This window comes from Oreochromis niloticus, linkage group LG4, assembly GCF_001858045.2.
Source record: "Oreochromis niloticus isolate F11D_XX linkage group LG4, O_niloticus_UMD_NMBU, whole genome shotgun sequence".
NCBI classification, from domain to species: Eukaryota; Metazoa; Chordata; class Actinopteri; order Cichliformes; family Cichlidae; genus Oreochromis; species Oreochromis niloticus.
This window is the reverse complement of record NC_031969.2, coordinates 30,694,023-30,720,583: the sequence shown is the minus strand read 5'-3', so window position 1 is coordinate 30,720,583 and position 26,561 is coordinate 30,694,023. Positions and strand designations below refer to the sequence as shown.

General features: G+C 40.0%; 1 protein-coding gene across 1 annotated transcript; it reads right to left on the bottom strand.

Annotated features, from left to right (window-relative positions):
- Positions 1-3,523: 3,523 nt before the first annotated feature.
- unm_sa1261 (un-named sa1261) lies at positions 3,524-25,582 on the bottom strand. The gene is made up of 4 exons (XM_003442598.5): positions 25,402-25,582; positions 11,791-12,018; positions 7,206-7,408; positions 3,524-5,921 (listed from the first exon to the last, which is right to left on the bottom strand). The coding sequence occupies exons 2-4, from the start codon at positions 11,960-11,962 to the stop codon at positions 5,100-5,102; spliced, it is 1,197 nt and encodes a 398-aa protein (XP_003442646.1). The 5' UTR covers positions 11,963-12,018; positions 25,402-25,582; the 3' UTR covers positions 3,524-5,099.
- Positions 25,583-26,561: the final 979 nt, after the last annotated feature.

Sequence of the window (26,561 nt, the reverse complement as noted above, 5' to 3'; positions counted from 1 at the left end):
TGTTCCTTGGTGGTAGAGGACATGTGGGCCGCGAGCTGCTGCATCGCTTATGTTCAACAGTTTATATCTGAAGCTCCGTTTGACTCATTTCGATAGAAATAGCCTTCGTGTCACAGAGATGGCGTCTATATTTGGGAGTTTTTTACACCTCTGCTTCGTCACATCATCATCATCAGGCTGCTGTTCTCACCTGCTCAAAAAGCCTGGCAGCCGGAGACGGTGGCGGCGGTAGTGGCATAGCGATGGCGTTATTTTTGCATGTGCAGCTGTGCTGTTTGAGGCCATTTGAATATGAGAAAATGGAAGTTTTCAGCATTTAATCAGAAGAGACTGTTAGTATGACAGATCCAGGCGCGTAAACTCCATCTCCTTCAGATGGTCTGAGAAATCCAAACGTTGAACTTCAGTTGGACTGTTTGGATGTTCCAGTGAAAGAAATGGTAACCAGACCTTTAGTGACAGCTGTGATCATCACATGAGCTAAAAGTGAAGCATTTCTTTTGCATTTTCGTTGGTTCATTTTGATCTTTCGATGATTTACTTGTTGAACTTTTCCATATTAAGTTCCTTCCAACAAAAGGACAAGGTCAGAGTCAGAAAAGTCAAAAATGGGTAAGAATTTTTTAAATCCCAATGCTTTGTTGGGTTTAAACAATTTTTAATGTAAAAATGTCATTTTAAACCAAATTATAAAGACACAGCAGCCTGACATTTGCCTCTTTACACTTCAAACTATCTTTTCCTCCTCCTCCTCCTCCTCCTCCTCTTCTTCAGTCCGTCTTTTCACTTCCTGCCTCAGGACAAGCCACGCTTTGCTCGAGCTGATCTCTTGTTTTATGGCTGAGCACAGCCCTCCTCTCCGTCTCTGCAGCTCAGCACAAACTGCTGCTGACACCAAGACGAACCAAACACGTGAACGACGCTCGGAGCAACGCTCTGTTACGTAATGTAGGAGCACATCAGCAGAACATAGAGGCAACAAAAGCCCATAAAGCTTTACTTTTTTTTAAAATGAGCATTAAGAGAGACATTTAAATCAAATCCTTTTTTTTTGGTGGTTGATGAAGGTGGTGCCTCGATTTCATCTACAATTCCAAACGCTGGGTCTGGGACAAATTTTCCAAATATTGTATGCTACAAAAACTCTGCTCACATTTTTCCTCAACTATTCCTGAGGAGTGTGTGTAACATCTCTGCATCCTGTGTTGGAAATCAAATCAAACTATCCTCTATGCTTTACTTCCTGAGCTACAATTGGTTTGTGAATAAAGAGCTGGGTTCTAGCCCAGCACCCTTACGGGATACAGATGTCCCAGCTGGGAATCAAACTTGCGACTCCCGCTTCAAAGGCGTGTAGTCTTACCACTACGCTAAATCAGCTGCTATATATACACCATTTTAAATATTTGACATGTGAAATGCTCGGTGGCATTATTTCGAGTGCTTGCTTTCTTGATTTGAAACCTTTGTTTGGTGTTGAGCAGATGAAGCTGTTTGACAGGTTCGTGAGGTTTTTTGCTGTAAAAGGTTTTGTGTTCAGATATGAGAAAAGGATGGATTCTATAAATGTGTCTTGGCAGATATGAGAAACTGTAATAAAATCTTTGTTTTCTGAACTTTTACAAAGGGCCTGAGGTCCAAACTACAAAGGCAGATTAAAGGAAGCGGCGTAACCCTCGTGACCTTCAGTCCTCGGGTATTTTTCTTTTTGTGTCTTGATAAAACTAAACAAGCAAACGCCTCCCTGGCGTTGCTGAATATGTAAACACGCTGGTGGGAGAAACTGAGATCAGTAAGTGCAGGCCTCTGCTGTAATTACTATGCTGCACATGCCTAATGATTTGCTTTCCAGCTCAGCTTCCCTTCTCCTTTGTATTCAGACAGATTGTTTTATCGGACTGGCATCAGAAAGGCTCGCTTCACCCTGCTCGTTCTCATCAGCCTGTAAAATGCTTCAGTTTAAATGTCCTGCTCAGCTGCTTTAGGTTTATAGCCTCTGTAGGTTTTCGTAGCTCTGTGGTGGATGTATGGATAACATTGTATCAGAGGTAGGAGGGTTACGCAATGTTTTTCTTCAGCCAGGTTTTGAAGGCAGTCACTGCTCATTACAGCCAAGCCTCAAACATGCCTCAGTGCTTTTACAGCTTCGCAGGGCGTTATGAGTTAATTGGGGCATAATTATGTGACCGACTTATAGCAAAGCTTGATCTAAGGCTTAAAAATAAAACTGTAGCGTGCTTTCAACCACTGAAGCAGGAATACGTGTGCTGATACAGCCACAGTTTGATCAAATGACATGACAGTTTCTAGCTTGCAGTTGTTCCCTGCTTCAAAGCCGAGCAGAGAAAAATCCAGCGCCAACTCTGATTGACCGTTTTCATTTTTAATGATCAGAGAGGAGAGAGTATGAGCTGGAATCACTGCACAAGGTTTCATCCACTGACTAAAACACCACAGACATCACATTAAAACACAGAAAGACTTCCTGCTGTCATTGGTAAATCAGACCTGACATTTTGTAGTCCGAAAGTTTGGGATTAAACCCTCAATGGTGGAGAGAAAAGGGACATGTACTAGACACTCGTGGTGAAGAGGTGAACTGGTTGACCGGTTGGTCGGTGTTCCTACCTTAACCTGTTGTCATGTAATCTGGGTAAGGTCAAGGTCACTGATAGAAATAGCCAAAAGGACTTTGTTCTGTGGGGCAGCTGGGCTTTGATTAATTCACGTAAATCAATGTGATGCACTCATCCTGCATTGTGTTGTAGCCGACTGTTGGTCACCAGTGATTGCATAAGTATGGTCTCGGATTGCAACTTTACTGCTAGTTGGAGTTCAGCCATCTGTAAACACCTCAGAGTAGAGCCTTCTTTTTCAATTCAATTTTATTCAGAAAATTTATATTTATATTGCAAAGTAAAGGCCCTACAATAATAAAGATAAAACGAACAATCATATGGCCCTGTACGAGCAAGTGCTTTGGCGACAGTGGCAAGGAAAAACTCCCTTTAAGCTCCTAAGACCCGAACTCTTTCATTGCATGGCTGATTGTTTTTACATTCATCAGATCCCAAAGAATTATCTGATTTTTTTTTTTTTTTTTTAATACATATACCCGATTTGTGTTTGAGAAAATTGAGATCCACATATGAGGACATTCGTTTTAAATTTCGATAGAACAGTGGCAGTATAATGTCCTTGTAAGTGGATATCAGGCCCTTGTAGAGCAAAATTTGGTATTTTGGTCTAGACACCCCAAAGTGTGTTGTCCACACATGTGGACGCCAGGTCCTAGGAGGCTAAACAGGAAAAAACCTCCATGGGCTAAGGCTTGACCCAGAAGTTCTCCTTCCAGTTTTGGCTCCAGGAAGGTACCTGGGGCCCCTTTTCCAGGTGGGATTGTGCTGCTCAATCATTTCAGTAACGTCTCAAAAAGCTTAGTCTATCCTCTCACTGGGATCAGTTTGCTTTGGGCAAGATCTGCTGATTACTGATTATAAATGTATTTAATAATTACAAGTCGTTTAATTCAGAGTTTTATTTTAGCAAATTTTCACCACAGTAATGTTACTCCATGCAATACTTTACAAAAGAAAAAAGGGATATCAGAAGCATTTTGTGTGTCTCGTCACATTTTCAGCGTTTACAGTTTTATTTTAAATTAAACAAATACTAAAAAAAGAAGACACAACTTATAGTATCACCAAATACCAAATCTGCTCTTTTACTTGAACAATTTTGGTGACATCTTATTCCCCCCCCACAAAAGTCCAAACATATCGGAGAATAACTAACTGTTCAATAAAAGGGTACAGTTTTTCATTTTTGCACCATGCAACTAGAAAAACTGTTTTGAATATTTTTAGTAGTTATTTGATAATATTAGCAGATAAATTTTGACAGACCATAAAAACTGTGCATTTAGATTACTTCCCTATAATGGGGGTAGGCTAAAGTTGACTACTACTGTACAGCTTGTTGGGCATCATGGGAAAACCAAAAAAAAAAAAAAACTTTAATTTTTTTTTAAGAGGTCACAACATCATGGCCACTTTAAGGTAATTTTTGTAGAAACACCTTAAAAGCTTCTAAAATTAAAACTAAAAAAAAAATCTGGAAGAACACAAAAACAGCTACGGCATAATGTCGAAGCCGTCTTTGTACTGTTTAAACAAAGCAGTACTTTAATGTAATACCACTTTGAACCACAAAGTGATGCAGTAAGTCAGTGTAGCATCCTGCCAACACAAGCTATTTCAATGTTATTTAAGCTAGTCTTAGCTCATTTGTGTTGGTGGGGAAAAAAAAAAAAAAGACTCAAAACAAGAAAGGTTTTGATTTGAAGTCGTCTTTCAGAGAAATACAAAATAAAAAAATAAAAAACATAAATAAAATGCAAAAACATTGCCACCTTGTGGTGAACGTTTTCATTGACTTTCTCAGAGATTTCTACAAAAAGTACCTTCAAAGAAATGTGTACCTATGTGAAGGGAAAATTCACCTGCTTCTACAATTCTTCTTTTTGTAGTAGCTGAAATCTTTTTTATTTCTCATAGGGAAAAAAACCCCTCACAATCTTCAGCTCTGTGGTCCCACTTAATAAAATAAATACTAAATTTGTGTGATATAAATAAATAAATTAACTTCAAATAAAAACGCTTTACATGAACAAATCTACCAAATGTGAACATAACTAACACGTTAAACACAAAGTCACGGTCTCGTTACACACAAACCATGTTCGTCGTCTTCTTCAGTTTCTCTTTTCTTTATTATTATTTTTTTTTAACCTATTGCTTGAGGATTATGTTCTTTTCTTTGTTTTCCTGTCCTCAGCTTTTCTTGGTTGCTTTTTTAAATCCTTTAACTGAAACCACACACAGGAAGCTACAGCTGTGTGAGTGTCGCGGGTCATTTCCTCAGAGTTCATCTTCATCAGAAATGAATAAATCCACGACAAAGCTACAACATACGTCAGACTGTCGTTCGTTTCCCGATGCCAAACATCGCTCGTCGCACTTCTTTCTCCCACTTGGAGAAATCTTTTTTGTCAGCACACACGCGTGAGCAGGTAGCACGAAGGCAGCGCTGCGCCGTCTCTACACGCAGATCTCAATGGGCGTGGTCACCAGGATGCGCCCTCTTTCGTTGTTTTCTCTGTTGACTCGCTCGTAGCTGCCGGTGGAGGACGGCGAGCTGTTGGTGGACATGGAGGAGTACTGGGTGTCCATCATGACCCCTCCCTTTGCCGCCACGCAGGCAGGCGACAGGCTCTGTTGCTTCAGTCTGTCCACAAGTACGTCCTCCTCTGATGATGACGAGCTGATGTCCAGAGGAGGCGCACTACTCGCCAAAGCCCCGCTGCTGCTATTACAGTTCCCGTTCTCAGTATCCAGCATCCAGCACTGGTTAAAGTAACTGAAGACTTCTTTGACAGAGCAGCGGCGATCCTGCTCGATGGAGAGGAGCCTACGAAACATTCGCAAGGCTTCATCGGTGAAGCGGCGCCACTGCGATGGCACGGTGGCCGTCCGACGGCGTTGCCAACGGACAAACTCCTCGTAGAAGGCATCGTTGGGCATGGCCTTCTCCCAGGGGAAGTTTCCTGTCAGCATGCAGAAGAGCAGCACCCCGAATGCCCACACGTCTGTGCTGTAATCCACGCAGAACCCCTCGTGTCGGGAGGTGTCGCACAGCTCCGGGGCCGTGTACGGGATGGTTCCGCTCACGCGCTTCACTGGCGATCCGGCGCGACGTGTCATGCCAAAGTCTGACAGCTTAACCTTTCTGCACTCTCGGTCAAAAATGAGGACGTTCTCGGGTTTGATGTCACGATGCACCAGCTTCTTGCAGTGCAGGTAGTCAAGAGCAATGGCCACCTGGTGCACGCAGCGCTTCGCCACCGCCTCAGGAAGTCCCACCTGAACAGAGAACAAGAGGAGGAGTAGGTCATGTACACGAAACTGAAGTTTAGGTACAAATAAAAGGGAAAAAGTTCAGAGGGTCTGAATCTTGCTTTATCAAACTTCATACTTCCCACTTTCGTACTGGTGCCATGCTTCCTGAGGAGCTGCACACATTGTAAGTGTTTTGGGAACTGAACATTACATAACTCATAGACAAACATGAAACCAGTTGTAGATGACACAATAAAAGGTGGCGCTTGTGTTTCCTTTTCCCCCAAGATAACATCTGCACTTCCTGCGATCCACTATATTAATAGTAGGCCACAGCTGATTAGAGCCACGGGCATTTGAGATTACATCCCCATTAACTGTGGTAAAAGCACTTTAACACAGTTGTAGATATAATCTCCCTTTATACAAACACATCTATGTAAATGCTCATCATAGTGACCTTTTACACTGGGCTCATGTTTGGCCAGTGTAAACAGGAAGCAGAGTGCTGCCTCTGACGGCGTTTTGCCTCATTTTGAGGCAAAACATGACGTCACTGCAGCTACGTCCATCTTTTACACCATTTCCCGGGACACAATAGACCAGCATAAAGTACAGACTGGCCAGTTTTTACCATCAGTTTTCAAAACAAAGCAGATATTGTGGACATAAAGTCATACTGATGGATTCACTGGATTCTGTTTGTAGGTTGTAAGGTTTGTTAACTATAGACGGGAATTTACACAAAGTCTTTTTAAGGTCCTCTCATTTAGGTCTTGGCACTATAAAAACCTCTTTAGCAAACACACAAAATATTTCGAAAATGTCATTTTAACACAAAGCAGAAGGAAAACCTGTCAGACTTGAGAAACCTTCCAAAACCACCAGGTGCCTCTGACGGCCTTTTATTTTAATAATGCTTCACAGTTTAAAAAGTCCATGAATTTTTGTGTTTTGGCACAAAAGCAGGACCCTCCGAGCGCTGTCGGGACTGGATGTGTAATTTGCAGCATGTATGCAGCTGGGGCTTTTCAGTTTCAAGGAGGATTAAGAGATAATCATCTGGATTACTTTAATAAACCTACATCAAATATAGAAACCATCCATCCACTCTCATTTCTTATCCAGGTCTGGATCGTGACGGCAGCAGTCACGGCCGCGCCTGCTGTGCTTCTCGCTGTTCCAGGGGAATATTGAGGTGTTCTCAATACAACTTGGGTCTGCGCGGCATGTCTGAAACGCCTGACCTGGCTCCTTAGGATTTGGAGCAGCTTATTTGTTAAACTACAGGAATGGCTAAGCTCTCACCTGTGGAGGGATGATGTCAAACAGATCTCCCGCCTGCGCGTACTCCTGAGCAAAGATGTAGTAGTCGTCAGTTTCGAAGGCGATCCCGTACATGTTGATGATGAACGGGCAGGGCGACAGGTAGAGGGAGATGCTGTACTCTCTCAGGAAGCTCTTCAGCTTGGTGGTCTTTTTCTTCAGAAACTTTAGCGCCATTTTCGTGCCTGAAAACGAGGACAGGACCGGTTACATAACCTCCAGTCTCACTCCTCCTTTCTTCTTCTTTTCCACCCCATTAAAGTGTTTAGGGATTTATTTCACAGCTGTCTAATTGCTTCCAAGAAACTTAATTAAAACAATTTGATGAATAATTAAAATCTCGACAGAGTCAAATCCTGATGATTAAGATGATGAAGTATTTAAAATCCTCTGCTGCACTAGTTATATTTGCACTGTGTGAGCAGGATGACGCTGACCTGCTTTCATGGTTAGAGTTTTGCAGAAAGCGTTGTTTACAGATGGAAACGTGATGTAAAACTTGCACAACAGCACATTTTCTTCAGCCGCCTCACCTCCGCTCAGTGGCCGAGAACAAGAGAAGCACCGAGGGGACATGAATTCCCAGGACTAATCTGATAATCTGAACGCTGAGGGGAAAAACCCCCCAGACAATAACCTGGACAGCTGCCATGTCTGCTTATAATTTCCCCTCCAACAGGCAGGGTGTCAGCAGAGACTCCTCCAATACCACCGGATCAGTTCTTCTAAAGTGCTTTGTGCTTCTTACAGCATCCAGCCACTTTAGAAAGGTCGAGGGAGATTTTCTGTTAGTCGGTGACACAGTTTAAAAAGAAATAAATTAAAAGGCATTCTTGGTAGCAACACTTTGTGCCACCACAGACTGTACAGTCAACAGAATCTAACGACAGTTCGTGAGATTGTCATGATCGATGAAACAGCTATTTGATACTAGTTTGAGAAAATGTTCATTCTCTCAAAGGTTTTTCCATCATATCTAAAATAGTTTAAGAGTCCTATCTACAAAGACGTCCACTGGAGGTCTTTTACAAGCACCGTCCATCCTTTTACTCTGCCAACCCAATAACTAGAACCTCAGCTTTGTCCTGATGCAAACAGCAGTTCCATATGATAAAGTGCTAGCTTAAACATAAAAATGTGTTCTTGTTTGCAGTGTATTATTTCATTACTTTCATAAGAGAAAATGTTACTAGACTTATAAAAAGGGTAATATTTTTTTTATTCACTTTAAATGGGTTTGCAGATGTTTAATTGCAGTGAACATCAAACCCAATAACCAGCAGGTTGTCTAGTAACATTACTACAGGACTAAAGTATAATAAATGCAGCTTCCTGGCTGTGCAGCGCCAACATGTCTGATTTGCACCGATTCCAACAACAGCAGGTCTCCTGCAGGAGTTTCATCATGTTTATATGGAAATTTAGTTGCTTTGTAAAAGATCCTGCTGGCTAAGCTGCAAAAATAAACAACATCTGTTCAGGGAGACTCGGCTGACTCCTGTTGAGCTACAATTGAGCGTTTTAGAGCAGAAACTAAATATAACCTATATTTAGGGGGAAAGAAATAAATCTACCCCGCTGAACAGTCCCTGTTGTTTTCCTGTGAAACCGTGACTTACTTACAGTTTTACATAACAACAAATTGAGATTCCTCCACTCTTGAACTATCAGGCACATATACTGCTCATGTAAATACAAACCTATTGTTTTGGGAATTGGTGATTTAAAAACTGATGTTTTATAACTTAATCTAAGTTTTTAGTTTTATAGTGACACACTGATCTGGATTATTTTATATACCTTCTCATTTTGAATCTCTGCTTACATAGATTAAATAGTAAAGTATGTAAGTGAGTCATTTTAATATGGCGAATGGTGGGCATTTTCAAAAATAAATATTATAATAATATATAGATGGAAAATAATGTTAATAGAATTTGCCATATTATTCATATCTCAAACCACTGATAGCCTAATAAAGCCTTAAAAAAATGTTTTATAATGTTTTTATTATATCTAATGTTATTTATTTAACTGTCATTAAAATGATAAGTTAATAATTCATAGCAGGCATCAGTTACACTCCTTTCCAGATACATCCAGTTCATAATAATCCTTATTTATTTTATACTTTTCTTTGTGCGGCCATCACTTCATCCTTTCTCTGAAATCAACCACTTTAGCTGCCTCTTAAATCCAACTTTACGGCCAATTAACTTACTCTGATTAGCTGTGTTACCAGTATTTTTATCTCATTTGATTTTGACCACTGAAAGTTTGATAAAAAAAATAAAAATAAATTAATAATAGAAATTTTAACGATCCACATCGGTTCATAAAACCTTCTAAACTGTCAGAACTTTGCTATTGTGATAAGATTAAATTAACAAGCTTCTACATATCAAAGATTCATTTACAGCATCAGTACTTATACATACAAAATACAGAAAAATAAAAACAATGATTGACATATTCAAATGTCATCAAAAAAGATGACAAAGAGAAACAGACAGTTGAATCGAATTAATAAGATATTGTGAAAACAACCTTTTAAGGTTTTAATTGAGTTTTAACTTTAAAATACGAAATGCATTTCAAACTGCATGTGACTCAAAATGTCGCTAAAGGGATAAAAAGTTGTACACATGTAAACATCTGGGGATCAAACACTTGAGTTTGTTCATTTAAAAAAAATGAAAATAAATTCTGATTAAAAAGGTTAAATCTTACACCTTCAGTCCAGCCATTTCCACAGGTAACCTGATTTCCTGCTCCACACTGAAGGTCAGATAATTTAAGCTACACTTATTAACGGCTCTGGGAAGAAGCTGGCGGTTCAGTACCACATTATAAAACCAAAGGTATATACGATTTTTTATAAATCCATTAACTGCACACCTCAAATGGCTTGAAAAGGTCACCATTTGTCACTCTAAGAGTCTGCTGATACTTGAAATAGGCAGTGAAGCAGAGGCTTTGTGACTCCATAAAAAAAGACTATTAAGAGGCTGAGAACAGATGGGCAACAATTTGGATTTTAATGTGAAAAGGTTAAACAGATTTTCAGTCAGTTAAGTGGTGAATTGAGGCAGTTTGGATCTCGACCTGGGCTAAAAATCCCTGCATGAAAGCGGCCGCCAGTACCTCCAATTTGGCTTTCTGAAAGTAAACACTTCAGTGGTGAACAGAAGTACTTTACCTTCACAAACACGCCGTCATTTCTGACTCGAGAGCTGCTTTCATATTAGACTGTGTTATTACTCTGAGTCACAAAACAGGGCCACAAATGAGGACAACATCTCATTTCCTGCAACTGCAACCCTGCAGATCTGCTTATTTTGTGGGCAAATGAGTTTCTGGAGGTGAATCTCAGAAAATCTCCTCTCCCCACAAGAAGCAATGGATCTGAATTTCAAAAAGAAAACTGTCTTCATGGGCTTTAGCTTCTCTTATGCAATATGAGGATGAAACAGATGTGAAAAAAAAGGTGGAAATTTAATTACATGGAAAAAAAGATCATTGCCATCTTTCTGGCCTAAAACAACCATCATTTATTAGCTGCAGCTAGCCAATGAAACTAATGATAGATTTATTTAATTGACGCTTCATCATGAAGTTAATGCAGGTCCCAAACTAAAAAGCCATTTGAATTAGGAAATTCAAATATATTCTATTTACTGTTTTGTTATTTTTATTTATTGAAAATCTTTTGATATTTTTGTCCAATAAAATTTAGACAAAAATACCAAAAAGTTAATGTAAATACAACTTGAATATTAATTAGTCATTTCTTCCCCCAAGAGCAAGAAAACAAAAAATAAACTTATACATTATTAATTTGTCTTAAAAATATTGTAAATAATAAGCTAACATGTAGCATGTTAGCTAAATATTAAAGCAGAAATTATTATAGTTTGACTTACATTAGAAAACACTTATTTTTTTTCATAACTAATACATTTTATTGGAGGGTGCCAGCTTTCCAAGTCAACAGTTTCCAACAAAACAACCAACATTAATCATCTATTTAAAAAGTTAAAACTACATATTTAATTTCAATTAACTGGTAAATGGATTTGTTTTAAAATGACACTGAGTTACTTGATCACTACAGGTAGTTGCCCAGAGATTACCAACATGGCTACACCATTTAAAAGCTTTTCCTTGTGCTCTGTGCAATTTGCATTTTGGAAAAAATAAATGAAAATTAGGACACTTTACCATTTAGAGTCTGTTGACATGAAAAAAAACAAAAACAAAAAACAACCTCTTCTTCCATATTTTACTGTTACTACTAATATGGTAGTGTTATATGGTAAAAATGCAAAAATGTACTTAATATATAAAAAACGGAAACATTTATTGGTTAAAATTATATTTAAAGTTATTTCTTTAAAATTTTAAACAAATGACTTTAGTTTTAATATTTCATATTTATAGCTACCAGGATTTTATGTTTGTCTTGTTTGAAATGTGGCAAACTTACATCAACCAGTTGTTTATTTTCATTTGGTCTGTAGATATTAATACATTTTATGTTCTTTACAGCAGCAGCCACAGTTAATACCTCTGATTTTGTGGATGACCAGGTCCACCTTTCCATAGGTGCCCTTTCCCAGCTCACGGATGATCTCATAGTACTTGTTGATGTCCAGTTTTTCCAGATTCTGCGCAGCAATCAGCTGGAGCTCCTCCAGGATGTCGATGGAGGCACGGGAGCCGTGAGGCAAGGAGTTCATGTTGGTTAAAGGGGCGGGGCAAGTGGGGCCGAGGGCTGGTCTGGAGATGGATTTTCCTGGAGAGCAGGAAGGAAGACGAGGTTTACTGTGAGGGAACGTATCCGCCCATGTCTGCATTCCTAAACTATACACCACTGCTTTACAAAGCATATCTTGTACTGAAGGTGTACTGCATGTGTGTACTGGACTGGTATCAAGGGAAAGTGAGAACGCTTTGAGTCCAGGCCAGTGAACCATTATGTAATCTTTACACCGTGTTCTTACTTTGAGAAAATATAGTTTCTAAGATCACAGCTCCTCATAGCAACAAAGAGCATAATCGAAGAACAAAAGGTGGGAATTTTTCCATCAAAGCCCATTTAATATACACAGATTCAGACATTAGAGGTTCTTTATTCTCACAGCTCAGTTAGCTTCAAAGTCTAAACAGAAACTAAAATTGGCACAAATAATGCATCAGACAAATTCATGTTGTATTACATTCAGTATACAAAAGACAAAAAATGATGTAAGTTTGGCAAATGGAGGTAAATTAGCATCCTTGCAAGATTAAAATGTTCAAATAGATGATAAGCTTATTGATGTAATTTGAGGACAGATCAGGAGATATGATCAAATGTCACTTTTATATTGAAATACATTTCTTTGTATTGTCTTAGAAGCTAGCCTCTCTTTAGCTGTTTAGAGTGAATAATTTGGGGTTTCAAAAAACCAATCAAGTTACTCTATCAAAAGAAAAAAGAAAAAAAAAAAAGCTCTTCTTCCTCTTAAAAGGTAGTTCTTAGGTGCTAAGTGTTTGTTTACAAAAATAATGTAATTATTGGGTTCTCTGATAATATTTTAGGACATTTGCTTTAGATTATAAAAGGTTTAGAGATAACTCTTACATAACTGGCTTTGTATAAATAAAACTGATAATGGAAAAAGCACCATGTGTCATTACTACAGCCACAGGGTTAAAACAGAAAATCTCCCTGCACCTGAGTCCTGTTTCTACTTTATTCTAGTTTTATTAAACACAAATAGAACTTCAGTCTCCGAGCAGCAACCTCTTTTGTTAACCTTGTGCAAAGACATCCAAGCTGAATAGTTTTGGGTGCGATAGGCGATATAACCCCGGCTCAACATCCTGATGCTGACTGATGAAAGAAAATGAAGAAAATTAATTGAACGAGTCAATCCCTGAGAGCAGAGAAGTGTTGCTATTTGCAGAGCTGATCCTCTGCAGCTGATTAACGATCTTTCCACATTAACGAACGTCTAATTCCGAACTGACGTGTTTCTTCTCCGTTGCGCCTGCTGCCATTCACTCTCAGCAAATCTGTCTCGCCTTCCGGCTCCTTCTGCTGCCGAGAGGAGCCAAGCAACACTTCAGATCTCTGAATGACTGCGGAGACTTCACAGCCCTGATGGCCCAGCAGAATTGCACCATGTCTCATTAACAGGGATGAGAAAGTGTTGAAGGAGACGGGATGCTAGCCACATCCTGTGCTTCGGGTCCATCTGTCCCCGCTTGGCTCCCGTCTACAGTGTGAGTGTGCACGATGGGGAAATGTGTACACGAAACTCAAGTAACGCGTGTGAAAACAATGAACCCAAACAACAACATAGAGTATGGTCCGCTTGGAAAAAGCACAGTGAGAGTAAAACTGTGATTTGAGTAAATAAAAGCCTATTAATGCAGATTTACTGTACTGAAACAAATGCAGCACGTAAACCAGGATGTTTATTTTTTAATGTCACTGATCTCAGCTTCAGTGTTTACAGCGTACTCAAGCTGGATTAAACAACAGCCTTTATTAACCCAACACTTCCTGCTGCTTCACAGGGTGGCTTTTTTTTTTTTTTCCACAATAAGAGATGCTGACTTGTCTGCAACCGCTCACCAAGTGGTAGTCAAACTGTAAAAACAGACCATTTACCTTCAAAGTAAAAATCGCACCGTGAGCATGTTTCAAAAAGGCGCAACTTTTACTTTGAAGTTTCTCCGTTTCCAGTTTGACAGATCAGCACACACGTCAAGTGTTTGTAGGCAAGTCGGGTTCTTCCACGTGCTACCGAGTTCCCCGTTTGTTAAATGAATAAAACTGTTCATTTGCTAATGTGTCTCGTTTCTTCAGACTTCAATCATCCAATCAAATAAACGACACCAAACAAGAATTGAGAATAGATCAAGATTTCTGGCAAGTTTTTCCATGGGCTCAACCCACATACTCAACTCTGCTGCTCAACCCATGACTGTGGGTTGAGCAGCAGGTGGGGAGTCATCTGACCTCAGGAAATCACATGATAGGGTGGGGCCAGGTTTCACAATGAGCTCACCCGAAACCCTGGCTGATTAGGACCCCCACCCGCTTTCACACCTTGGCTCATGTGATTAGGTAGAGGATCATCAGGGGGTCCTTTGTCCCTCTTTGGGGGGGAAACTCCCACTGGGTTTAAATCTGGGACTCCCCACCAATTGACCCTTAGAACTGAAGAAGCTTCTCGGATGAGAGGTGAAACGTCTTCAAGCAACTCAAAGAAGTCCAGACGCTTTTCTCTCCAAGCTCCTTAGACTACGATGACCTGGATGACTGAGAACCTTCACAGACATATTTCATAGCCTACATCTTACACAGTTGCATTTTATGTCTTTGCCTCCAAATATTAGTAATGCATCAATCTGTTACACACAAAAAAAACCTCAAACTGACATCAGTGATGAATGTCATCATGAATCATTTTTAAGCTAACAGTATAAGTCTGTTTGGCTGTGCTGTAAACAAAATGTAGTATTTAACTGTGCTTGTTGTTACTTCAGAACCTCTGTTAATGCTAAATAAAGCAGGACTGACATGTTCAAAACTGAAACCCTGACATGCTGAAAACACTGCGATAAAAAACAGTGAAAGGAAGCCGTGAGCTCGGCTGTGTCTGAGTGACAGCGGAGGATGGAAATGGCCCTCGAAATAAACAGTATGTGCTGAGCATTAAAGTACGACAAGCTGATAAAAATGAGGACTCAGCTGAACCCAAAGGAGCCAACTGGCTGTCTATCACCGGTCCACTCAGCATCCCTCTGACAAGGTCAATAAAGCACAGAAAGGATGAGACAGCCAGAGAGTGTTTCGAGCTGCAAACAGACACACTCAGGCATCTCAATTATACATGCTAGATACGTAGGTAGATTTTTAATTAAAATTCGAGCCCTTTTCAAAATAATGACCGTTTTCTTGCACAGTTTTTCTGCTCAGCCAGCAGCACAGTTCACAGTGTCAGAGCGAGGGCCCAGTAAATGAACACGAGACCAGATGCACAAAGAGACCGAAGCGTCTCACCTCTGCTTTCAGGATGATCAAATAATGCCAGGAGGAGCACTTTGCGCCTCCCTTCTTTGTTCATGTGTCAAACACATTTTCACAGCACAAAGAGACACTGCAGAGACCTTTTGTTAAAGGACAGTAAATGTGTTTCCATACACCTGTTCTGTTTCAGACTTTCATTTGGAGCATTAAAGGAGCCCAGAAAACCATTGTTATTACTGACACTGCTGCTATTATGTGAAACCAAATCATCATTTTAATAGCAAGTACTCCATGTACAACCTTGCATCAGACAAAAAACAAAACAAAACAACAACAACAAAAACCCACCACAGTAATCTCCTAATTTTTGGGATAACTGCTCTTATCGATGCTTTATACTGTTAGTTTTTGTCCTTTTTTGGACTTTGTCTTGACTTTAAATTACTGGACTCCATTATCCATAATCCTCCATTATACTGTTAGCTAGTACTGCTCATGGGAGCAATACTAGCAACAAACATTAAAGTCACCTCCTTTGTATTTTCACTAAAGATTCATGCCAGCATCCCCCCAACTGACCACATGAACCCCCACTACTGAACCTTCAGAGAAAAAAAGTCAATTAATGTAGGATAAAAAAGGCCAATTTACTAGAAAGACAATGGGGGGAAAAAAGATACAGGATAAAAAAAACCAACTACATTTTATCAATTTATTATAAAAAAAGTAAGCAAAATTACCCTCCCCCAAAATAAATAAATAAATAAATAAAATTCTATAAAAGAAAAAAAACCCTGAAAAAATTATGGGATAAAAAGGGTACATCTACTAGAAAGAAAATTACAACTACCCCACTAAAATTTAAGAAGAAAAAAAAAAAATCTGAATATTCTGGTTTAGGGTTTAGTCACTTAATTTGGGTATTAGTCATCAGAAAATGAAAAAAAAAAAAATTAAATCACGTACTTGATTTCTGGGCTCAATGATTCATTAATTCAGAAATATTAATTGAACACTGACACTTCTGCTGATTTTCTAGAAACTTTGTGAGAATTTAGAAAACTAAAATCTGGCAACAACAAATAACCAAACATGAATGCTGGTCTTCTACAAAAGACGCATTTTTGTTGTCAGATCAAGCAGAGAACTCACCATCCATTTACTTTCTATCATTACGTTTACCTAACCATACCAACTTTGACATATATGCATTAATTATGTTTCACCCTCGGTGTCTTCCTGCCATCCGAGCGTGAACACTTCCTCACGTGCTCTCACACTGAAGTCATATCAAACAGCCCGGAGATGAAAGGAGTCACAACCACCGCTAATTAGGTGTAACATCTTTTAGCTGCAGTTCCCGGCGCTCCACTCGGGGTAACTGCTCCCCCAAGGGCATCAAGGAGCCACGGCTGCCTCCGTGACGAGCGGCGCGAGACCGCCTTCCCATCATTCTTTCGGTCGGTAAACAAAGCCCGGCTGGAATTCAACCAGTCTGCTTTACGTCTGTTATGCCCTGATAAGGTTACCTGTCTTTTGCGCCGCTCGGCAGGTGGGTGCAGTTCAACGGTGAGAGCGCCTGTTGATGGAAAGCTGGAGTGGCACAGAGTCAGAAAGCTGTGAGTTTTAATGACCTTTGATTTTCCTGCAGCAACAGCAGCAGCGAGGTGGCACAGCTGCCATGGCTACAGCCTGACGATGCTTTGTGTTTCCAGCGGTTCCCTGCAGAACTCGAGCTTCTCTTGGACTGCCAAAATGTCACACTCTTGTTTCTAATAATGTCTTGGTCACAGTAAAACAAACCGAATACATTTATTGAAGGGTCTGGTTTCAATGCTGGGAATGCTGGAGCTTGTAGAGAGTGCCAGAGTTTTAACTGGGACACATGGTTGATGTTTGAGTCCCTGTAGGTATATCTAGTTCGTTTAAGGACAGATTTAAAGCTGAAATTTCTTCTTCGTTTTAGGATTTGTTCCTGAACTCATAGATCCACAAAACCTGAGCCAAAGACAAAGTCAGAAGCTTCCTTCTGTGTTTTCCAAGGTGTAATCTAAAGAGTAATCCGAGGAGACCACTGATCACTTACAAGAAGAATAGTATTGCCGCTGTGACGATGAGTAAACCTGACAAACTCGACAGAAGTGCTGAGTAATGGTCTCCCGGTGCCGCAGGAAAAACAGCCTCTGCCACCTCGTTTGTGTTCAGGCCAGCATCGACTTGTAAAACATCGGCACCCAATTAATCATTTGTAATGTGAAATCAATGTGTCACCAGGCTGAAAAAATATTTAATGAACAAAGGCTGCCATCTTATACTATGCCTGCCTCCCGACAAAAATCTTTCATACCTCAGAGGGTTTCCAAAAACAAGAGGGGGAAAAATGACCTATTCAGGGATGATTTGGACATAAAAGACAAAAGAAGAATTGATGTCTGCTTCGTGAATGTCTGCAAAATGACACAGCAGCAGCATGACTCTAGATTTCTCCAGCTATTGATGGGCTGGAATGAAATTTGGTGCACATATCCAGGATGTCTATAGGATGAATCCTAATGCCTTTGCTGAGCTGTTGACTGTTCACATAAGGTTAACATTTGTGCTCAAACACACTAAACAAACAGACCAAACATTTGAAAAGACTCCTGAGCTTCACATGACCTCCTTCACAGTCTGAAAACTCGATTATTTCTTATGCATTTAAAGATTTCAAGGCATTTACTAACCACTATAACATAAACCACCACAATGATTTTCTTTTTATACCCAGTACACTCAAAAGAGCAAGACAAAATTTTGAAAGCGCACCACTATATCTACAGTTATTAACCTTTAGGACCTCTTAGGTTTTTTGTTTTTGCTTTACTTTGAGCTCCACTAGATTACAATTTATATCCTTATCAAACAGATTTTTCCTTCTAGTTGGATACCCTGCAGTTTTACATCAGGCAATGTTCATCTGAACAGAGATTCGTTTTCATAAGTCTGCAAAGTTCAATGCAATTCAGTTTTATTTATCTAGCACCAAATAACAACAACAGTTGCCTCAACAGACCTATGAGACAGCACTTTGGCGAAAGTGGCACGGAGAAACCTCTGGCAGAACCAGGAACAGGGAGGGGCGGCCATTTGCCGCGGTCGGTTGTGGGTGAGGTGTCATTGGATGCCAAAAACTGCCAGGCCTATCGATGTCCACCTTGTGCTCCCCTTGTGGTGCTGAAATTTACGTCACTCCAACGTAAATGGATAAATGCCTATTGGTTACTCCTCCAACTCTGAAGGTTGAGAGCATAAAACAAGAACTTTTGGTGATAATTTCTTAGTTTTGTAAGACTTACTCCAAATGTTATCCTTCACTATTACTCAGGGCCTTTGAACTGTACTACTATAGTAAATGTAATAAATGAATAAATAAAGATTTTGTCTTATTCTTCTAAACTTTGTTGTACAAACTATTCAGTTTTTGGAAGTTTGAATAATTCTAATCTATTGAAGAAAAAGCCTGCAGTTCTATTAAGACTCACATCAGCCCCACGTGCACGTTATATCAATAAACGTTAGCATGCTAACGTGCTAAATAAGGCAGTTAAAAGTACAGAACATTAACCCACTTAGCACAGTGGGTATGTTACAGGTTTGATGTTAACCTTTATCTCTAGAATACTCTTTGCCTAAGTGGAGCATAAAAGTGTATGGGATTTATGCTAGAGGGGGATTTTAATATTTCCTGCTACAGTCAGTGACTTTAATCCTATCTGGAGAGCATGTGAGGGATCCTGACTGCTTTCAAAGTAACAATTCATAAAATAATCCCAATCGAAATCCCACCATGAGTTTTTAAAAGTGGATCTAAAAAAATGAGAAAATGGAAGAAGAAAAAAGATCTGACAGAAGCACCAATGAGCAGGTCTTAGCCACTAATATGGCGACAGGAAGAAATTAAATCTGCAATACCATCATGTAGCTCATTAATATGTCGCAGCAGATGGTTTGTTACTCACAACCATCTGGTGGAATTAATCTTGGAATCTTATTGGAAAAAGAGGTAGACATTTTTTAAAAATACTAAGAAACAAGAAAAAAATACTTTGGAAAAATACTTGATCTGATTGTTTGTTAGCCTATGACAAACAATCAGATAAAATAACCACAACTAAGCGATAAAGCAAAGTCTCGCTGAAGCCACTCGAAAGAAAAATTTTAAAAAGCCTTCAGTTCTTCACTTTTCTTTCAGTCATGAGATATTCTCCACTTCCGATATAACTGATGCTACAGAGGCCTATAATAAAGTTGGATGACTGGTTGGTTAATTAGTGATTGGCGAAGCCCATCCCTGGTGGATTCTTTGGTGATGACTTAGGAAACAGTCTCAACAGTACACCAGAGGCTGCCTCAGTCTGACACCAGGCGTTCTCTTTTCAAAGATTTCTGAATAGATTTAGAGGTGTATTTTCTTTATTTTGGTTTGTCCTGATGAAAGTGCCCAGTTCTAAAGCCCTTGACTATCTTTCAGGCAGCGTGGAAACCCAAGTTTGTCGATGCCATAACTCGGGACCCAGATGATGTAGGATTTTGAAATTCATACCGTAGATGCAGCTACTAATAATCTTGGACACGCTCAAATATCAGTGACCTCAACCTCAAAGCCAAGGTCAAGGTCAATTTCTTTTTAAACATCACCACAGATTTTCAAATTTATAGGATAGGTGCATCTACTAGGAGGCTGAGGGATAGCATATGTCAGTATTTTTATAGTTTTATTCTTTGTTTGGAGAGAGATCAAAAAAACATTAATAACAAAAACAAAGATACCAAATGATCTGCTTTTTAAGACCTCAAAGCTTTTTTAATGGAGGACCTTGTTCCATTTTAAAAACAAAAACAAATGGAGGACAATCTGAGGACAAAATTAAGTTCTCAAAACTAAATGTTTGGTATTTATTAAAGGTACCAGCACAAGTAGAGAGCATGACCCCTGACAGAATGACTGAGTAATTTTGGTCTTGCAATGTTCAGAATCCGGGCCCAGACGAAACACATTTGGGATTTGAGATGCGACAGTCTGGCAGCTTAACTGCCTGAACTAATGTAGTTAAAACAGACATAAAAAGCCTTCCCGATAGTTTTCCATGAAGAGAATAATGGCTTCACTTAAGAAGAAAGTGATTAATAATGTGCCATTTAGAAAAAAGCAACAGGGTTTAGTTTTTTTGCTTTTCTGTCACTGCCTATAACTATTTCACGGTGACCCGAGTATGTTTGGGGTTTAAGTGACCAAAATAAATTTTTAAAAATACATTTTAGGCCGTCTCCTTGAGCTTTTTATCAACAGACAGAATAACTAAAATAAAGTCTTTACAGTGATCAATAACGTAAGCAATCATTAGCAGCAGCCTCGGGCTTTTCTTGTGTTTACCGTATATTTTATTAATGCTACAAAAAGGCTTCAGTTTGAGCTCTAATGGGCTGAAATGTCTTCTGGTTGCTGTTGGTCATCAGTCTTTGTCTGTCAAGCTGAGTCCACTGAACTCTGTGAACCAACAGGTCCAATCAATCAAATAAAAAACAGCCAATCAGTGAAAGAAAATGGTGACTTTTTGCCATTATTGATGACACTTCCTCTCAGTTCACTACCTGTAAGCTTTTTGTTGCCATAAATATACTATTTTTATGTCATTTTTTAAGAACAAATGCCAAACATTTGGTGATTCACGCTAAACATGTCGACTTGCTTCTGTCAGGTATGACTGTAAATGGAGTAATCTGGGAGTTTGGGCTTTTGGTAACAAAAGATAAACATGAATTATTGCTGTGAGACACTGTGAATGTCACAGCTTTCAAAAATCCCAATTCTTCTGTTTAGAGCAGAAGAATGACGGTTTCATTATCACCTATTCCACCCAGAGAAGATCTCACCAGGGCAGATGATGAACAACACTTCATAAAAACACTTTTAACGTGACAATAACTGATCATTTAAATAAGGAAGTGATTGTCAGGTTATTTGCAGCTCAAACAAAAATACCCATGACAACTTCCCATTACAGAGTGTCATGATTTGTTCTAACACAAGTCAAAAATCTAAGAACAAATTTCATTTGTAAACAGACATTTTTGCCATCTGACTCTATATTGAAGATATAAAGAATAACGTGATAAATTAATTTTTTGAATACATAAGCACAGCAAACAAGCCCTGCAGGCATGGCAAAAACCATGTGTAGAGTGGGTTCTTGCTACTATATAGATTAGGGTTGGGCCATATCATACCGTTCACAGTAATACCAGTATGATGTTAGGCAATTATAAGAAAATCAAATGTCACGATAGAATATGAGTAAAATGTGCATGCGCAGTCCCTTTGTTTTCATACGCACATGGCGGAAAACGTGCATGGCGGCGACGGAGAATGAGAAGGGGCAAAGCGGATCGTTGAATGAAACCGATGAACCAGAACTGGTTTGTAAAAATGCTGCAACTTCAGTGGTGTGGAACTGGTTTGGCTTTCGTCCATCAGATACACATCAAAGCACATTTTTTGGTAGAGCATGCAAGCGGGCCGTCGCTATTACCTTTATTACTGAACCGATTTTATGTACTGCTTGATGGGTTGTCAGAGCATCACAGCTACCGTAGTCAGGAGCCTGGCGGAGTGATACGTACTGTGCTTCAACCTAGAATTACCGTATTGTGTGTGTATAACCTCTTTTTAAGTATTGTGGATATTATACATGGTTATGCTGAGGATATGTCGGCCAATTTCCACTGGAAATGCCTTTTGGTTAAACTGTCAGCGAGGAATTTGAATTTGCACTGTTAAATTTTTATATAGCTTTAATGCACATAAAAAAAAACAGCTGCTTGATTAAGTGAAAATACATTGATGGGTTTTTTCTTTGAACTAATAAAGTTGTGGAGTTATAAAGTATTTTGTCTCGCATGCATTATATCGTCAGTTATATCGTTATCGCAAATTTTCAAAAATATATTGTGATAAATGTTTTTGGCCATATTGCCCCGCCCTAATATAGATCATAATTACTGAAAAGATGACCAACCACTTACATAACTAATAACTGACACTGCTTCTAAAAATGTCAACTTATCACCTGGTTTCAGTTCCTGTAATCTCAGGATTTACTACATTTCTTTTGTTGTATATAAAATACTGAAATAATCATTTCAGCTTTTAGATTTTTGGCTTTTGATTATGAAAAAAGAAATATTATAAAGACCCACACCTGACAGCTATGAGCTAGAACCACACATTATTTATAAAAGACAGATGTAACCACTGTGGTTATCACTAATTGGCTTCTGGACTCTGCATTTTGCTCTTTGGCCACCTCCATTGTTGATAATAACCATAATAACATGGAACATTTTGGACATTTACGTGGGGTCTGTGGGGATTGACTCACTTTTAGAGCAGCCTCAAGTGGTTGCTAGTGAAACTGCAGATTTTCTTGCCTCTTGGCTAAAACTCCAAACAGCACTGATCATCTCATAAAAATTGCACATGTCCAGGTCTGCTACATTTTACACAACGAGAAAAGAGTCATTTGGAAGACAGGAGTACCTACTGACTGAAAGACGTACAAACCACATCCCAGGCACCTTCATTCATCGGTAAAGACCAGATGTCTACTTCAGTGATGTCCCAAAAAGTATGGGTCGATCAGTTTGAATTCATACAGAAATATTACTAAAGCTAAAGAGTTTTCATCCTCCCTAGGACTTATCCCTTTATCAGCCCTGGAAAACGCTGACTCTTCCCCTCTCTGTGCTGGTTGTTGTTGGCCTTTCAGCTCCATCCTCAGTCATTCAGCTCACTGCCACTGATCTAATGTTAACGTGTGAACTGTTGTTCTTTAAATCTGCTCACTGAGAAGCAACAAAACCGGAGAGATTACTTCTGCCCTGTGAGCAGCTCGTTCCTCTGGAAATGTTTGCAGAAGTCAGACTGCATCACGCCAGCCGTCACAGCGCTGGAGTTCAGCGTCCTCCTGTGCGGCGGCCTACGGCGAGGCTCGGCCGTCCACTCCCACAGCGCTCACGGAGCTGTGCAGCACATCAAAGCAGCCGGCTTTAACCGGCTCGACCTACATCGCCTGCGAACACTGACGCTTTGTCCCTGCGCGCTCAGCGGCGCATCACTGGGCGCTCTCCTTTAATGCCAAAGCATTTCGGCTGCTGTGATCTCCACGCAACAGAAGGCAGCGGTACACTCTTTGTCTGATTTAATCTCATATTCTCTAACCGTCTTCCTCCTGCCTGCCGAGGAGATGTGAAAATAAAACCAGGCACGTCTCCTCTGCAGGGCTGAACTAACAAATGTTTCTGTGAAATACAATATTATGGGCTGCTGTGTGGTACAGGCCATCCAGGAAGTTTATGCTGCAGTTTCTGTGAAAAGAAAATCTAGTGTTTTATTCAGTTAGCACTAATTAGCAGCTATCTGTGTCTGAAGGCTAGCGCTCAGGTTTATGGTTGCAGTTTGCAATGAAAGCTCACCAGGTTTAGCTGACGAACGCACTCTGCACTCTTATCTAAATATTCTGGCTCCAAATAAGTGTGAAGTCCAAAAATCCATGGCAGTGACTACATCCATGTTTTAAAGTCCATGTTGTAACAACACAAACACTCAAGGCTCATGCACGTGGGGCTAATTCGTCAATGGGTTTTATCAATACCCATAAGAGGTTTAATAACCCCCTGAATAAGGGTGTTGGTTGTGTTTGTCTGTACAAACATACAAACAAAACCAGAAAGAGGAAATCCAACAAAGAAGCCAACAGCAACATGAAAGAAGCAGCTCGTAGCCCACGAGTGGATGAAGGTGTGAAACTGGCACTCAAGAACTCCTGCGCTGTGGACTTTAGGTTCCACAGGGGGCGCTCATGAGATAAATTTAAGCATTTTTCTCTCCTGAAAGCTTTCATTGTGCTTTGGATAGAAGGAGCTGAGACAAAAGAGACAATTTTAGGGATTCGATTGTAGCAAAATTCCTTCCTGCGACAGCACCGCGAATCACAGCTACTTCCATTTCAATCATCTCCAAGTGCCGCATCCAGCCGCTTCAGTGTTTGTTGTGTCGTTTGCAAAAGGTGAGGGAGCGTGTCCTGTAAACCTTTAACCGACCAATCAGCTTGAGTTAGCAGCATGCCACTGTTTCACAGGTAAAATCAGCTTCACTAAAGGTGTCGCTTTGCTTATATTTGGACATATGATTGAGGCTATTCTTGTGAAAGCAGGTGTAAATTATTTTTTCAGCAGTTCGGCGTCTCGTGAGTGTCTCCTGTTGATCTGCAGCCAATTATATATCCACTACTTCTAACAAGACGTGGCTATTAACCCCACAAAGTTTCAGATTCCTCTAAACTCGATGGATTTATAGGAGTCAGAGTGAGGCGATGAAAGAGCCCTCAGCAGGGAGGATGCAGACAAAGAATAAACTTTGGAGAAAAATACTGATAAGCATCTACATCAAAGTCAACACACTGGTGAACCTTTGTCATCCGAGATGCTGAATTCTTAGTGTTTAGCAAATCTGTCCAATTTTTGCATGAAGAAAAACCCAAAAATGTCAGAACCAGAACCACGTCTGATGATTAATCGATTAATCACCTTCCATTAACACCATAAATCCCCATGTCTGTATCCTTGATGCAGATCTGGAGTCAGTAACACTGTTTACAGACACTCAGACATAAAAACTGCAGCACAAAGAGATCAACTATGGATGTGATCTGCAGACACAAAGCATGCATTATATCCATAACAGCATGCAGCACATGAGCATGTCTGTGGCGAGAAATATGCTCTGTAAATGTAGAGGGAGGAAAGTCAATACCAGAGATTGTAGCTCTGAGACAATAGCTTCACAGCAGCTCTATTGTTCTGCTCAGGTTGGGTGAACTTTGTTTTAGATTTACAGCTGTATATTTAGAATACATTCTTCTAAGAGTGCAAAGCCCAACATAGTGCCCGTGCATAGAAACACAACAGCCGTGGACTGTTGTGCTTTTGCCTCAGAGCAGTGAGGCATCACTTTCAAGCAGAATCTGAGCTTTAAATGCTTGAAAAGACACACCGAGCAGCGTTTCGTGAGCTGTTAACTGGTTTTACTGGGAGAAAAATGAGATCTTCTCCTACCGTTGACAAAGTGCTGGAAGCTGTCAGTCCATTCAGACAACGCTCGGATCCTTCAGCGACTCAGGAGACCGCCTGGGAGTGAAGGCTCTGCGGGGACCGGCTGCTGTCTGTCACCGTGCATCCGCCGTGGTCTGTCTCCCGAGCCGCTCTCTATTGTCTTCGCACTCGGCCGGCGGACCCGCCCACCGCCTCTGATCTCCAATCAGAGCACAGATCGTCAGTGACGCCTTCCAGGATTGCAGGAATTTATACTTTAGACCGAATTAAAATTTTGATGTAAAACTGTAGTGTTGTACGATACTGCAGATTTTTGTATTCGATACCAAGTATATACAGCGCCAATATTGCCAATATGAATGAAATGCGCTATTAGCTATAAATAAAATAAATATGGTGGGCAGCACATAAAGGTTCAGACATTTTTATAGTGCATGTTTAAGCTATATTTTTATTTAAAATGATTTATTACTTTGAACAGAGGGGGCGGCTTACGAGACCGACTGTCTGCCATCTATAATCCAGTTTTGAGATTTGATCTTAGTAAGTCACATGATAGGGTGGGCCAGGTCTCACAATCGGTTCACCTGAAACCTTGGCTGATTGTGACCCACACCCATTTTCACACCTTGGCTCGTGTGGTTAGGTAGAGGAACAACAAGGGGTCCACGGCCCTCTTAGGGACACTCCCAATAGGGCTTAAAAATCTGGGACTCTCCATCAATTGGTCTTAGAACTAAAGAAGCTTCTCAGATGAGAGGTGAAACATCTTCAAAAAACTTAAAGAAGTCCAGATGCTTTTCTTTCCGAGCTCCTTAGACTATACATCCTATTGTGCTTGTATCAATCTTATACCCATATCAACTTTGGTATCGAATCGATAGCATTAAGATTTGATTTGATCTGCCCACTTCTATTCAACAGTAATAGTCATACCTTCACACCTTTGTGCATGTGGAAGACTTAAACACTGGATTCTAATTGATTGTTGGATAAATATAGCACTTCCTGTGCAATTTCCTGAGCGGGAAATCTATGTATATAAATACCGCGACAACCTCAGCCACTTTCATAGATTACGTTGTAGCTCAGCAAAGACTCCCCACAGGACAACAACGACTAATTAAACATTATCTTTCCACCAGAGGGCGCTATAACCGTGG

What these genes read in the sequence shown, in the direction of transcription:
- unm_sa1261 (XM_003442598.5), bottom strand. Translation starts at nt 11,962, where the DNA reads ATGAACTCCTTGCCTCACGGCTCCCGTGCCTCCATCGACATCCTGGAG. An exon ending in GGTCATCCACAAAATCAGAG is followed by an intron (nt 7,409 to 11,790) that starts GTATTAACTGTG and finishes CCTCGTTTTCAG; the next exon opens with GCACGAAAATGGCGCTAAAG. An exon ending in TTGACATCATCCCTCCACAG is followed by an intron (nt 5,922 to 7,205) that starts GTGAGAGCTTAG and finishes TTCTCTGTTCAG; the next exon opens with GTGGGACTTCCTGAGGCGGT.